At 36.9% G+C, this 16,869-nt stretch overlaps 1 protein-coding gene across 1 annotated transcript in view; it reads left to right on the forward strand.

The window, feature by feature from the left end:
* The first annotated feature begins 8,995 nt into the window (after positions 1 to 8,995).
* Positions 8,996 to 16,869, forward strand: part of LOC149952423 (sodium/hydrogen exchanger 1-like) — an 85,654-nt gene continuing 77,780 nt past the window's right edge. The window contains exon 1 of the mRNA XM_090168507.1: positions 8,996 to 9,684. Coding sequence (XP_090024633.1) covers positions 9,357 to 9,684 — 328 coding nt within the window. The 5' untranslated portion in view covers positions 8,996 to 9,356. The remainder of the gene's footprint in view (positions 9,685 to 16,869) is intronic.

Below are 16,869 nucleotides of genomic sequence, written 5' to 3' on the forward strand. Positions count from 1 at the left end.
CTTTCCCCTTTAAAGTGTAAACAATGTCAATTTAATAATTGAGGAAAATATATACAATGTACGTCAGTAGTACATTTTTATTTGTCAAGAGTTTTAAGACCCACGTCATGCAGTGGCGCAAACAATTTTCTCAAATCTCAAGCTTTGAATAGGAAATCATAAATAGTAGGAATTTCATTGATTAACAACTTGGAATATTTGAACATTGTTTGAGCAGCTTAATCGAAGCTTAAGTCCCAAGTAGTTCAGTCGGGCTTCATTTGCGTGTTCAAATAGAGTGCAAATCAAAATAGAGGTATGGCCTAATTTCCACGCGGTAAAGCAACGCGATTCTGGTCCCTTTTTTTGAGGTGGTAGCTATGACTACCACCGGAAATACTCCTACTAATGCCAACACATTTTTATTTTTGGTTCGATTGTTGTGGGGAGATTAGGAGGAATACGCAACAAATATCTTATTTCTGAGTCAGACCATTGATTGTAGCATAAAGTGATAGTCTTTTATCATAAAATGCACGCAGACTTTACCATTATCGATATAAGTTAGTACTGACTGTTGATTGGTCGCCGAAAGTACTTTAGTGGCATCAGAAGTATATAATAAATATCCTAGAGAAAAGTAACAAAATAACTATTTTGTTAATGTTTTCGTTTGAAAAGTGAGCGATATACGCTTCAGAATCAAAAATGCCAGGGAAAATAATAATTGTATTGACATTATAAAATTGTTTTAATGGCGTTAATATAGATGGCCGGTTATACTGCGAGGAAATTTCATTCGGCGTTGAAAGATTATCTCAAAATGTGTAAAGACAACTTGTAGAAATGTAAATTGTATACAATAAAGCAACGTTTAGCCTCGTACAAGTGGTCTGTACTCAGTTGCAGGTTAAGAAAATCAAAATATCTACTACATTTATGGAAGGATACTAGCACCAATTTCCAGTAAATCAGAGGCGGGAACTTCGAATATGGCCTACATTTTTTGTTGAATTCCTAAAGGTTTCTACGCCGTGTTATATTAATCCTATTTTAGAAATGTCTATTTCGTAAATTTCAAAGTGATCAATAAATATTTAAGTAAGCTTAATTATAGCATACTTTTAGTATTATGCTCCTTAATAATCATCAAATCGCGAGTTTATGTACGTCTACGTGTTAATCTCGGCATCACCCGTTCTATACTTACCCTGGACTTGTCAAACGGAATTGTTTTAGGTATGCCTCACTTGAAGTACTTAAAAATAAATAATTACAACTGTTTTTAAATCTTATTTATGTTAATTAATTAATTATAACTTTGAAATATAACGTAATAGACTGTAGTTTCCAAATTTATATAACCGCGGAGGTATACTTAGAAATTAAACTGTAAACCGGCCAAATCCGAAATTCTCTCCGCCGATTTACAGGAAATTCGTGCTAGTATCTTTCAGTCAAATGTACTAGATATTTTGCCGTTCTTAACCTGTCTTTCTTAAGTATAGCGCAGACTTAACTTGTCTAACATCTCAAAAAAGGTAAAATTTCAAACATCAATAGTTGTTTTTTTTAAATGTCTTTACGATGGCCAACTTGTTGAAATGTTGCCCTGGAATAGTTCAGCCAATGCCTAAGAATGAGTTCATAAACTCTTAAGTGGGAGAGAAAACGGATCCACAGCTGAAGCGGGGAGGCAACAAGATGGCCAAGGTTATTTTATAAAAAGAAGTATTGAAATAGATTTTGATGAAATTCTGTAACGTACTATTAAAAAAAAAACATTTATGTGACTGACACCCCTTTGTTTTGTACAAAATATATGATTTCTTATAACACATTTTTTTAAATTTAATAATACACTGATTCGTCATTTGACTAACGTAAGTTCAAAGTGTATTATTTTTCGCATCAACAAAATATTAACCGTGCCAGGGTTTCTGAAAAAATTGTGAACCAAATACAAAATCATCAAATGGGCTCCCTTTATACTTATGCCACAGACTGTGCCGCATTACACATTAGGCTGACTAGGCTGAAGCCTAGGGGCCCAGCAAGAGCAGGGGCCCATGCGTCACAAAGGAGAGAGGGATGTCCAGGGGCACAAAGAAGACCTAGGGACCCTGCCATGGGCTAATATCACACTGGTCACTCATCGTGGTGGAATTTTGAGCTTGTGGGCCCCTATAAATAGAAAGGGCCCCAAACTTGTTGAGGTTAACGGTAATAGTTAGTGTAGGGAGCTGTTGGCTCGATCGCGTGGCATGCAGGGCTTGCCACCACCCTCCTACGCATTGTAACCCGGCCACCTGAATTAAAGGCTTCAAAAAGTCGCTTGACGACTTAGGCCTAAGGTGGTGCCTTGGGTATTAGCCTAGCTGATTATTATTATTATTATTTTATCAGTGGCGTAACTAGAAAAATTGGGCCCCAATGCAAAATATATACGCCCCTATGAATTAGACGGGCCCCGATACGCTGAAAAGGGTGCGTTACGCCACTGGCCCCAATGCAACGTTTGTAACGCATTGGCTGCATTGCCTAGATACAACACTGATAAACTTCTTCCTTGTTTGGCTACGATAAAAGTATATAGCATCTTTTATCTAGTAACTTATCGTAATATTGCATCGATCTATAAAATCAAGTTTTCGTCTTGAGGTACATAATAAAACGGGGTGTAATTAGGCTTTATAAAACTCTAATGTCGTAGTAAAGTAGTCAGTATTGACTGAATCCGATACGAGCGAGTTGGCAAATAACTCGAAACACTTCAGTCCTCAACATCAATTATTTTCCAAAGCTGTGAGCAATTTGGTTTTAAATTTCCCGAAAAATAATTATTCGATTATATGGGTTTCGAGCCATGCGATATTTTATTTTTATTTTGAAGCCGGTATTAAATTTTGCCAAAACCCTTTTTCCAATTTTTCTTTTCCGATTCAAACTGGTCGTCCGAAAGTAGACAAATCAGGAATGGCGGATAAATAATGAAATCGGATTTCAAGCTGGTACAATTAAGGTCAAGGCCTTCTTATATTGCCAAAACTCATCTCTGGGAAAATTTCGCGCGGATGTCAAAATTCCCACACGAAGATCTTCCACTGTTTTTATTTGTATTTTGAAATCGGTTGAAAATTAATTATCGGAATAATCGTTGGCTTAATGTAAAGCAGTTCCTCGGGAATGAGTTAATTATAATGGCTATTTTGACGTATGATAACTAGCTACTAAAATAATTACTAATGTTGAAAATTAATTACTTTATGATTTTGTAAAGAGCCATAATTTATTTCGAAATAATATATTCATTAATATTTAATTTGTTTTCGCCAAGCTAATTAAATTTTCAGCCATTTTTATTGTAAATTAATACCTACCGTAATTCGTTGAGCATAATTTTGTAATTTTTGGTACTTCATTTAATTTATTCAAAGACCGGACCTTTAAATTCTTATAACGTTAATTATATAATAATAAGGAGAGCCTTGTATTGAAAACTGCGAAAACCTAGACTATCTCTAAAAGGAATGTGGCGAGGAAAATAATTTATTATAATTTCACTTACCTTGAAAGAAAACATTAGCTTGGAAAATTATGTGTAGATAATGACGGGTGATAGATCAAATTTGTCAGCAATGGAAATAGCAGGGTCGAGTACGCGGATAACAGAAATTCTCGTCTAGGCTAAATTTAAATTTTCAGTATCCATGCTTTAATTTTGCACTCGCAAATGCAGGCTCGAGGGGCAGATCACTTTGTTACAGGGTGTCCTAATAACCATGATTTAATCATTTTTAATCTTTGTACAGCCAAAGATACAGATTTAATTTTAATCTAATCATGATTTAATCAAACGAGGGTGTCCTATAAGCTGCTGATGAAGGCCAAGAATACCAATCATCGCTCGCGTTGCCCACCTACGGAATTCTCCGAAAGTAGTGACCTCTGACCGAAGGGTTAAGAGCGGGGTAAAGTCCCCGGTGACGCTTGTTAGGTGGTTTCTTTTCGCTTGTTCCGGGATTTCGGAGTAGGGTAAGAAGAGTAACGCTATGACGTCATTTTACTCCGATTCTGTGCTGGTTAATAGTTTGAGTCGGAGTAAAAACGTTTTTCCAAAATGGCAGATAAATTCTGGCTAGCAGACGACAAAATCTGATTTACTCTCTTGACACCTCCTTTTCAGAAGGAGTAAGAAGAGTAGCCCTAATACTCCGGAACAAGCGAATAGTTTATGGGCTGGAGTAGTAATTCTCATCCCCAGAACAGGCGAATAAAACGTTTTAGGGTAAAAAGAGTACACTTTTAGTCCAAGAACAGGCGAAAAGAAACGACCTATAATTGCACCACATGGCGGGCTTTCTTCTCCAGCCAATTACTTACTTACTGAATATTGTAACCTCGTAGCGAAAGCGAAGGTAAGAAACGTTTTGTCAGTGACACAGGGGCGTAGGAACCGGGAGGGGCAGGGGGGTCAATGCCCCTCCCTAGAATTTTGCTGGGAGGGGCAACTAATGTTATTGCCCCCTCCAAATTTTTGGTCAGATGAAATCTTCAAAAGGCTCAAATTCTCATTTTGAAAGCATATGAAGCTTGTAGAACCTTAACTGTGTTGAAATTTCAGTTTTTTCCCGTCAATTTACACAGTAGTAAAAAGTACACATGCATTCAAAGAAGCTACACTCCATTAAAAACTCAACACCATTCTCCAGACGACTTTTCGTTTCTCTTTGCCCCCTCCAACTTCTAGAACGTTCCTACGCCCCTGCAGTGACACCAGCTAATAAATGTAAAATTTATACTGTTGATATTTACACGTGACTCTAACGCTAAGGCAGTCGTATTGCAATGGTCAAGTGTCCGGCGGAGAGCGACAAGTCGGAAGAATAGGCGATGGAGATCCTTCTTCGAAAATCAGTGGGATGCTAACTGGCAGCTAGGAGCAACAAACACAGCACCCCACACAAGGAGAACGCAACCCGTCAAAAGTCGTGTATTTTATTGTGTACATTTTTCATTGGTTAGCACCGGCTGCCGTCGGAGGGGGAAAATTCCGAAATTGTCTTCCCCCTTTCCGTAAAGGCTCGTCCAATGAAATTTGTACACAACACTGCGTTAGCGTGTTTAAACTTTAAAGGCTAGCTACGTTCTCCTTGTGTTTGTTGCTCCTAGGTGGCAGCTAGGAGCAACAAACACAAGGAGAACGCAACCCATCAAAAGTCGTACATTTTCTAGTGTACATTTTTCATTGGCCTACTGCCGTCGGAAGGGGGAAATTCGGAAATTGTCTTCTCCCCCGCCCGTAAAACGCTGAACGTAAACGCTCGTCCAATGAAATTCGTACACATCACTGCATTAGCGTGTTTAAAGCTAGCTGCGGTCTCCTTGTGTTTGTTGCTCCTAGCTGTCAAAAACAAGCTTTGCGGGAAGCGTAAATAAAAGGAGAAGCATTGAGGGTAAGAAAATTTCAAGGGTGACAGGCAGAAGAACACCTAGGCCCTTAAGCCACCTCGAAGCTGGTAAATATATAAGATTTTTTTTATAAATAAAGATAATTTTACAGTTTGACTCTCGTACATGGTTTATATATAAGCTGACAATTTTCAGGCTTCACAGTACAGAAGGCATTCGGTTGATAAAAATTATTTTTTACATCTATACGTTCTTTGTTTCAGCAAATAGGATTTTGAATATTTTTTTTGGCTCATGTAAACGTTTAAATAATAACCTAACTAGACTTAGCTAGTGGTCTGGACGGTTTTAACCTATTTAGCAGATCGAATTACGGTGCCTTGATGCCAAGGAAATACTGACTAGGCAATAAAGGTAACTTCTAAATGTAGTTTACTTACAGCTATTTTAAAAATCATTAAAATGCAATATTTGGGATCGGTTTGAAGCTAAGCTAGGCTAATAATAATAATCAGCTAGGCTAATAATAATAATCAGCTAGGCTAATAATAATAATCAGCTAGGCTAATAATAATAATCAGCTAGGCTAATAATAATAATCAGCTAGGCTAATAATAATAATCAGCTAGGCTAATAATAATAATCAGCTAGGCTAATAATAATAATCAGCTAGGCTAATAATAATAATCAGCTAGGCTAATAATAATAATCAGCTAGGCTAATAGCCAAGGCTCCAGCTTCGGCCTAAGTCATCAAGCGACTTTTAAAGCCATTATTTCAGGTGGCTGGGTTAAAATGCGTAGGAGGGTGGTGGCAAGCCCATGAAGGCTTTGTCTAGGACACAAAAACTGCTAACGCGGATCTGCTTGATGCCCTAGGATTAAGGACATGCTTATAGGGAGTAGAAACTAAATCCAAAAATTGTCACAAACACGCGCTACGACTTGTTTTTAACGTAACTAGTGCCAAACAACTCAGCCTAGTGGCAGTAATGGGAAATTCTTATATCCACCATAAACGTATTTACTATAGCTAATAAAGTTGGAATGATATTTAAATGCTTTAGTAAATTTGGCCTTAATTAACTTTTTCTACTCTTTGAAATTAATCTACATATTCAATACCAATCAATCATTAATAAGAACAACATCCAAACACACTTAAAATAAATATAAAACCCACAGCCCTCCGTACAATCGCCTCATTTAGTATAATCGAGATTGCAATTAGGGAACCAATTAGCCCCAAATCATTCAAATTGAACAGGGCTGTCGTCGACCCTGGTCGTCTGTCTGGCAGACTCATTCAAGACGCAATTACCACTACGAACTACATAATGCAGATTACATCACGAAGTGGTCCTCGCCCGAAACTAGCCCAAGGGCCCTTTCCAAATTTTACCCACATCACCAACAGGGACTCCAATTCTTTTAACACGCGATCCTCGGGGATTTGTGTGTATTAGTTTCACGTATGGTGTCCGCCGCCGCCGCCGGTGTACGCACGATTTCTCGCAAATAACACGCCCTCGCAGGCATTGTTCACATTTGTGAGATCGGGGCCCCGAAAGTGGGGCATTTGCCTATTTTAGTCATTGTTGGCGATTAAATTTCTAGCGATTTTCGACTTAAAATGCGCGTAACTTTTTGAAATTAAGACCGACTTTGTTGTAAATTATATTTCTAGTTAGTACTGATTATTTCTGAACTACGTTTTCGGTTGCGTTAACAAATTTTAATTTTAAGTGAGATTTCTGGCCAATTCGCGGGACCCCACAACCCACGTACGCACTATTGTCATATTTGAATTTGGTACCAATTGATACAGGTGCCATCTAACTCCAAAAAAAATCGTTCGCTTGTCGCTACCTCTTTTTCAAAACCTGGTATCTCAGAAAATTCAGTCCGTCTAAAAATTAATTTAAATTAACATGTTTGCGTTTCGCTACTTTATTTACAAAACTGGTAACTCGAAAAATTCGGTTTGTCTAAAAATTAATTTAAATTAAAGTATTCGCGTTTCGTTACTTCATTTCCAAAATTAGGTGACTCGAAAATTTCAGTTTGTATAGAAATTAATTTAAATAAACGTGTTTGCGTTTCGCTACTTTATTCGAAAAACCAGATAATTCATTTTCGATAAAATTCCTCTTGGGTTTGTTAAGTTAATGTACAAGTTGATTGTAAATTTGTTCAAATTTAAATTTAATATTTAAAATATAGTTGATCCATCGTGGTAATTGTGTGTACTTAAATGTCCGTGACATCTTGTTCCTTTTAAATTTCAGGCCTGGAATTCCCCTGTCGGAAACATTGAAGATATTTTGGGTATGCTCTAAAACATGCGCGAAGTTAAGGACGTATTTGGTTCGCTTTGTCCTGGGCAGTTATTTTTATTGATATGCCTCTCACGTTTGACTTTTTATATCATGAAGGGGAATTTTTTCGTGTTTTTGTCAGACAACGGAAATTCCGTAATTCGTTGTCCTACTTCTTTTCAAATAAATGTTGGGACTAAAATCGTGAAATGGAATAATTGCGATATATACATTCAATCTACGTTTGTTTGTTTTTTACTGTGGGTATCGTGTCCACAGAAAAATGAAATTGTAAAATTTCTCATAAAAATATCATAATCTAAACTGAAACTGAACTGAAGGTTAGGCGTTAAGCAATTATTAAATATAGTGGGGTTTTATAACACGATGCTTTTTTCTCTACTCCGTTTGTTTGTCACAATGCTCGGTCAAGTTTTATTGACGATGGACTGACCAAAATGGTGTCAAAATAAAGAAACAAATTCAACTTTAAAACATGTTAATTTACATAAGTATTATAATAATAATAATAATAATAATAATAATAATAATAATCAGTTAGGCTAATAGCCAAGGCACCAAGCGACCTTTAAAGCCATTCATTCAGGTGGCCAGGTTACAATGCGTAGGAGGGTGGTGGCAAGCCCTTCAAGCCACGCGAGCCAACAGCTCCCTACACTATAAAGCCAGGTTCACACTTACCCCTAATAATTTACTGAACATAAAAATAATTATTATAAACAGAAGCAAGTCTTGAATTTGAGACGTTAAAGGTGCACAGGATCATTTGAAAAATTAGTGTCGAATTTACGTCACATGACACAGACATACCAAGAATTGATCTATTTATTCTTGGACATACTTTCCCGCTTTGCAAAACCCCACCCTCAAAATTCATGCTTATGGATATTAGGTTACTTATGATATTACAAAAACGTGAAATAAAAAACTATTTAAAAAAGAGATCGTCATATTTCATCTTTTTGCGACATGTACGGCCGACGTCGTGACTTCTGGTCTAATCTGGGCCTGGCGCGCGCTGGGGTTCACGTGCGCGCCCCTGGCACGTGTTCGGAGAATGAAACGGAAAACAGCGCCCTCGCTCGGGATGCGGACGAAACCAGTCGATCCATATTTTTATTTTCAGTGTGGTAAAGGGTTGGAAAGGGGGGGGGGGGAGCGCGCGAGAGAGAAGGGGGGAGTAAAGTGCCCGTAGAGAGGGGGGGATAGAGACGTACGCTTGAGCTGCCGCCGGTGTCGACCGCCGCAGTGAGTCAATGTTGTCGAGTTTCCCCGTTTGCCATTCGAGCTCCAGGCACTGCAGCGAAAGCACGCTCGCGACCGTCGCTCCGCCAACCGGGAGTGTAGCCATACTAAAACGACGCGTTAATTTTGTTAAGATATTAGCGAAATAATCAAGTGTCTCGTAGATCTCGCTTCGGGGAAACGAATTAATAAAGATAGATTTATGGTGCTTTTATCCCCAAAACGTAATTTAGCTTCATTACGTGCCTTTTAATTTTAATTTAAACGGAATATTTAAATATGAAGCCGGCATTCTCGGATAGCACCTTAATGATTATCGCGTATTTAGTTTAAAAGTGTTTTTAAAAAAGTAATTAGGCGGAAAAATTAGTACGCGTTCGGTATGAATTGGTACTGTTTGACGACTTGGGTGTTGTTGTTGTTGTTAGTTCCTCGGACGGTGGTCAAGTGCGATGAAGCCCGAGCGGTCATCGAGGACAGTGTCGCTCACGGTCATCAGGAAGTGGTGCCGCAGGATACGGACACTCACGCCACGGACGATGACGTGTCCCGGACCCCCATTGACCATGTTCGGACCACGGTCAACCCCGATCACGGACATCACGGTGAAAAGTCGTCACGATTCCAAATCGCTTTCGTAGACTTCCATCACGTCTCTACACCATTCATAATTTCTCTATGGATTATTATTGCGGGATTGGCGAAAATTGGTGAGTTTTCATTTATTTATTATTATTAATTATTAATTACAAACCATTTAAATTAATAAATTTTAAACGCGTGTCTATTGATCAATCGATGTTGTCTAATTCGCTTCATACTTATGCCTAATGATTATGTAATTACCCCAAAGAGGCATTCAATCAAATCGGACATTGATCAATTAACACGCATAATTAGGTGTTAAATTTTCGTCATGTAGAATTCCTTCCTACTTACGCGAAGAGGGGGGAGGGGGGGAGACTAGATTGCTTGTATAACGTTAATGAAAAAATGTTCCAAAAATTGATTTTTGACGGCGGAAAATTAAAGTTCCGCGAAGTGGCGCGTTTTTTTGTATGAGAAAAGCACGTTTTATGTTCCCGGTGAACATTTCTAGAGCTGTTTTTAGATAATATATTTTTCCAACCAGACGGGATAAAAAATCTTAAACTGTGAATATCTTAGGCCCGATTTTTTATGTATTTTTGGCAGGTTTTTGGGGTCTGTATTTTTTTTATATATTTAAATCGCGGTTGAACTAGGTGAAATACATGTTTGACTGTTTATTTTAGCGTTTCGCTGATGTTTATTTGGATTTTTTTTCTCATAACATGCCCTTTCGCGAAATTTAAATTTTATTTGGAAATGAGTACAGTTTTTGGTGACGTTTCTATTTATTAATTTTGAGCTACGATATTTTAAATTTTTTCCTTTAAAAAAAATGGCGGTTAAAAGGGTATAATATTTGATATACCGATGACAAATTTCCTTGATATTTATCAATACATCACGCTCCTTAATTTTTTTATCTCTGTAAGCACGACAATATCTCCCAACTAGCTAAATATTGGCGCCAAGTTTAGAATTGAAAGACCGCCTAATTTAGTGCGTTTCAGATAAGATTTAAAGATAAATACCTTCTTACAATCCTTTATGTGCTCAAGATACGGTTGAAATAGAATATTAAAATTCGCTTCGAAATTGAACGTTATGATAATTGAGGCACTCAATCAGTTACTAAAATTAGATTTGATAGTAATTTAAATTAAAAATACCCTTCAAATTCTCAATAAAGCTAATTTCCCAAGATTTCGTAAAATGCCACCCTAGTTCACCGAAAATGTAATTTAACAATGACTGCGGATATTTTGCTATAAATAATTAAACCGGTTTATCTGTAGGGCGTCAATAAAGTACCGTTCTCGACGGACTTGTTTTTGTAAAATATTCCAAAATTACTATTTAAATAAAGGGATTAAGCATGTACGGTATAACGTGTAGATAAATATCTTGACATTTTATATTAAAAGCAAAATTTATTTAAATATCTATAATATAAGGACGAGTGTTAAGTTATAAAAAGGACATTGCGAGTGTTAATATAAGTTAAGTGACGCTTCTAGTGGCGTTTAAAATCTCTACAAGTCTTTCTTAGGCGTTTGCGGTTTGCGCTTAATATCCGAAATAAACTTGGTTGGTTTTTTTTTTAAAAACTTCGTACCAGAAAAGGTTATTGGGAACCTTGAGTGTTGAAGTTGTTCCGGGCAATTCCAACTGGTTTTTGACGGCTTTGAAGTGTACCTATATTTCCGAAATATTGGTCTTGAGATTAGTGGGTGAAGTTATTTTTCTTTTATTGATAGGGAGTACCCCTTATCGTTATCCAAAAGGTTTACCGTGTCTTCGTTATATTGGGTCGGGATTAGCGAACGGATTAAAGGCGTTAATCTCCTGTAGCGCTTCGCTAGCAGAAGGGCGGTCTCTTTAATGCTAAGGTTTTTAATTATACCGCATCACGCGCGCGCATTAGCATAGCCTGGCTTTAAACCGGTTCCGACAATGTCGCTTGGCACCGCGTTGGAAGGCGCGGTCGAGATAATTTCAGTTCGAATTTAGTAAGGTATTCTCTACTGTAACGTTCTATTTTTCACGTTTTAGTCGACAGTTTGGTTTACATGTGCGAATAGGGTTAAGTTTGCGTCCGTAACCATCTTAGCACGTTTTCGTAGCCAACGAACAACTCGTTTTTGTTGGCAATGAAACGGAAGCTATACGTGAAAGGTTAGTGAAAGGTTAGTAAAGGCGCCGCTTCCTGCCTGTCGTTACAATGCAAAGATGCTTATCTTTACGACGTACACTGGCGTTTATGGTTACTTATTCTATTCCATTGATAAAAATGCCGCCTTTAATAACAACTTTCCATTGATAGATGAGAACCACCGTGTTTCATCGCTCTTCGAATGCAATGGGAGATAAAGTTACACCCCGAATACTACGGTACTACCCCTTGGTAGAATACTATTATCTTGGCCCCCCGGGGAGCTGTTTACGGCCTATTTATTGGTACACTTTCCCTACGAAAGAATGAATAGAAGTTGGTAGGGATGGAGGGAATAGTATTGAAAACGAGTGAGATTTTCGGCGGTCACCTGGTTGCGGATCCTGACGCTGATATACAGAAAATTCTAACAAAATTTACCTCCCAAAATCCGCGGGAAACTCTGTCAGTCTTTTGTGTAAATGGAACTTTCTTTTAACCATTCAAAAGTGATTTCCTTAACGTATTTTTACGTTTCTATTCGCGTACTAGTAAGAAGAGCTTCTTATTTTGTATCTTTTTCACAAGTAAAATGGGTACCTTTACCCCTAAAAGTAGTTTCAGGCTTTTAGTTAGGGATCTTTGTCATTTACTTAAGTGCCGTTTCCGTAGATGTACTATCGAAACTATTCTCTGTAGCCGTGAGAAAATGCCAAGAAAAATAAACACTTTAGCGGAACCTTTGGCGCTCTGAAATTACGGGTCGTAAATCAAGTTGGCCGCATATATTTTTTACTTATTTTTCAAAGTTTCGAATATATAATTGGCAAAATTTGGCGGGAAATATTGGTATGGTATGCAGTTATATTCGGAACGCATATAGAGGTCGGTAACGGTTAATCATTATCCATGTGTAAATTAATTTTTTTCGGGAAAAAAATGTAAACAAAGAAATTTACCGGTTAATATTTCGGAAAATGATTAATTACAAATTTATCAAAAAATTAATCGGATAATACAGAAATATAAATTACTTGATCCAATAATTTTGAGAGCTTTATCTATTGAATAAAAGTTAACCATCCCCGACCTCTAGGTAGTACAAGGATTTAAGGATATATAAATAAGGGACGGGTACACTTAACTACAGTTGACAAGGCGTCACGTGTCCTCTGGTGACAGAATTTTGAAATTTATCTACTCTTGCGTCACGTGATCATCTTAGACATCTTGAAGATTTGCCACGTAGTTTTATTTGAGTAGTCAAGTTTCTGAATTCCGCCACCACGGCGCGGTCGTCGAACGTTGCTCTAGGCTAACATTTCTTACCGATTGAATTTACCGTTCCTTATTGGTCGAAGGCTCATTTACATACTGGTTTTTCGATTTTGGAAAGATAAATTACTAATTATTAACTGAATATTTTATACTACACAACTATTATTATAAGGAATTATTCGTTATAAATGTACTGTTTTGATTATAATAGTTAACCTAGGACCTTTAATCTATTTGTTAATTTTGGCTTCCTTGAATTTAATCAGAAGCTTATAATTTATTACAGGATTTGTTTGCGCTACGCTCCAGAAAATATCGGTGATGGGCACCGCTCCTCTCATTGTGAGCGCTTTTGTTATCATGAGCGAAATTGAGCGGCCAAATGTATTTTTAAAAGAGCTCGAAACGGAAATGGGAGGAGCGCTTATTTTACCGCTCAAAAAAAGAGCAAAGAGAGGCGGCGCTTATTTTACCGCTCACAAAAGAGCTAAAAGAGAGGAGCGCTAATTTCCCCACTCAAATATGCGTGAGCGGATATTAGGCTAACGAGTGCGAACGGTGAGTGAGCTGAGCGGCACTTTGACGAAAATGCCCAACACTTGTAAATATTGTCTCTGATATTGTCAAGAGGTTAAGCGACTGACGTTTCAACTGCAACGTGTACGCTTCAATAGTACCACGCACGCTGTCCCAAATGAGATTTCTATATTGACACGTGCCAGTTGCGAGGCACCCTCGCCCGCCCCTAAATTTTAACTGTCCCAGCATTGGCAATTCTCCATACTTTTCTTTATACGTGTAGATTCAATTCCGTCTACTCCCTCCAAAGAAAGTGGATCAAACCACACATTTTGCACTACATTTCCGTATTGGCATCTTTAAAGCAAGGTCGTAAAATATTAACATTTAAATTGAGGTTAACGTTAATAGTTAGTGTAGGGAGCGGTTGGCTCGAGTGGCATGAAGGGAATGCCACGACCCTCCTACGCATTGTAACCCGGCCGCCTGAATTATTGGCTTTAAAAGTCGTTTGATGACTTAGGCCGAAGGTGGTGCCTTGGGTATTAGCCTAGCTGATAATTATTATAATAATATTATTATTATAAACTGAACTTTAACCTTAGTCAGTGGCATAGCTAAGACAACCTAGGCCAACCGCGAAACTCTTTTCTGGGTATTTGTTGGAATCTAGCATATAATTTGATAGGAATTTAGGGGCCCCCTGAAGCCCTGTGTCCCTCCTGCATTGCGGCGGCATTATTTACGCCACTGCTTAGAGTGCACACCCTCTTAAAGAACTAATATTTCAAGCCTTTAAAATTCTTGTTCTAATTAAACGAAAATGAGAACTTATATTTAAAAAACTAGACCTTTAGAACTCCTCAAATGAGAACAGAACCATTAACCGAAAGGTCATCATAAAATATGAAAGTTTAAATTGAATAAGCTTCCAATTTAAAAACCTCCTGGTCCACCACCCTCTTAGATCTTAGAAGTACTAAAATCTTAATGCTTTTAAAAGCCTTGTTCTATTTCTAGGAGAGCAGCCTGGATTTTATTGATATTGTTATAGAAAGCACTCGGTGCGAGTAGAAAACGAAAGATATCAGATCGCTAAAAGCCGCTCTCCTCTGGCTCTCCAGATCCCCGAGAAAGCCAAGGTCATATATACGGTCCCGGTAATATGTCGTTACCACGGCAACTGATCTACGTTTCCCTCGCCCCTACTTGTAACCCGATAGATCGCGAGGGGTTCAGGTGATCCTTCAAAATTGGCCGGGTTAGCTTAACCCAATAATAGGCGAGCGCAATCTGTATTGCCCTCTTTCATAAAACCCAAAATGTTACGCTGAGAAGAGGCTCTCCAGATATTGCTCCACCTCGCCTCTTCAGAAGTTTCTCAATAACCTACGTTTAGATGGATGATAATCTAGGTGCTCTGCTTATACAATGACGCTTCTTAAGTACTCTTTAGCCCGGGGCTATATTTTAATAAGAGTTCCATTAATGGGCCAGTTAGCTCGAGCATTATTTTCTCAAACTATAAAAGTTAGTTTTGAAATATTTTAAGGGTATAATAATAGTTAAGACTTTTTTTTAAATGAAACAATTCCAAATTGCCAATTTGATTAAATATTTTGTTGTTGTTAGATGCTATTTCAAAGGTATCAATGTGAAACTGCTTGGAATTAGTTTTCTCAAAAATTAGAAAAGGTAGTTTTAAAATTTTTAGGGTATAAAGAAAAAGTAGCAATGTAGATTTGAAATTTCAGCAATTTAGAATTTTTATTTGACAAAAGCGTTTTTTTTTCAAAATTATGACGTAGTTTTGAAATTTTTATTAAAAGTAGCAATGTAATTTTAAATATCAATTTATGAAATTACTATTTCGTTATTAGATGGTTTTAGAAAATTATAAATGAAGTTTTAAGAAATTTTATCAAAATCTGTAAAACGTAGTTACAAAATTTTTATCGTATATAAATAGTAAAGGTAGCAATGCAATTTTGAAATATCAGCAATTTAGCAGTAGTCGAAAACCAGAGAAAAATTTCGTTTGACTCAATAAAGTAATCGCACAATTCTGCACTTTTGAACCTGATTTCATTTCGTAAATCATCTTAGAAAAACCCCATTGCTATAAAACATTTTAAAGCAGAAATGCGTATAACATGAATATATTTCAGTTGACACCTTATTGAGGTTTGAATCCACGGTCAGTATACATTTACACGCGTTTAAGTATGTCACACACACATAAATTTTCCAAAATAAAAATTGACATTCGTGTACGTTGGTATACTTCGATAAAACGGGTATGACCTAAAATAAAACAAATGACTCGTGCATGGTAAGGGTCAAAGGGATTATGTAATATTGACATTTATTCTACTATGGATTGGCTTCCAGTTTCACTATTACAGTTGTGAAATTAAATGTCAAATGTTTATTAAATAGCAAAATCATCGTTTGTTAAATGGCTAAATATTCGTTTATTAAATGGCTAAATATTCGTTTATTAAATGGCTAAATATTCGTTTATTAAATGGCTAAATATTCGTTTATTAAATGGCTAAATATTCGTTTATTAAATGGCTAAATATTCGTTTATTAAATGGCTAAATATTCGTGTCTGGTTTGGTTCTGTAGGTGTAAAACCATGGTCCATTTTTCAAAATTAGTCCAAAAAGGCGTTAGAATTTGTGTCGAATGTAATTTCCATTTTTGGTTCGAAATACGTTTAGATTTCGAGGACGAATTTTACGATAAATTGATTATCAAATAACCCATCGTTCCTTTATGTTTTATGACAATTATTTCCGAATACTGTACCGTATATTTTCTGAAGCGGGGGGGGGGGAGGGATAACGGCAAAAATTGGTGTTAATACAATAAAATATAGTAATTTATTGGTTAATTCAATCTTGATACCCAAGTCCTAGCATTCATAGATTATCTATGTATTGATTGGTTACAGCATCGATTTTAAACAAAAGAAAGTCTTGCTACTCAAAAATGACTTTGGAAAGTCGCGACTAATTACCTAAATTACAACACCCCCGAAAAAAATGTAAAAATTAAATACCCTTGAACGGTTGATTACCCATAAAAGGAAACACCCGTCCTTTAAAGAAACTCTCTACTTGATTATCCGACACAATATCGGCGAAAAACCTCCATTTCGACATAATCTTACGTAAGTTCATAAATACATTTCCGACAACGTTTACTCCTTAACTCATCAAATATTAAATTCCCTTTTAAAAAAAAAATCGCTTTTCATTTTTCTCTTAATCTTCCAAAGTTCTTAATGGAAAAGATACCTACTAACCTCAATAAAAATATCTTTCTCCGTTTTTCTTCTAACTCGGGGTAG

Source organism: Leiobunum rupestre, chromosome 3 (assembly GCF_980474605.1).
Source record: "Leiobunum rupestre chromosome 3, qqLeiRupe1.1.hap1, whole genome shotgun sequence".
In the NCBI taxonomy this organism is placed as follows: Eukaryota; Metazoa; Arthropoda; class Arachnida; order Opiliones; family Sclerosomatidae; genus Leiobunum; species Leiobunum rupestre.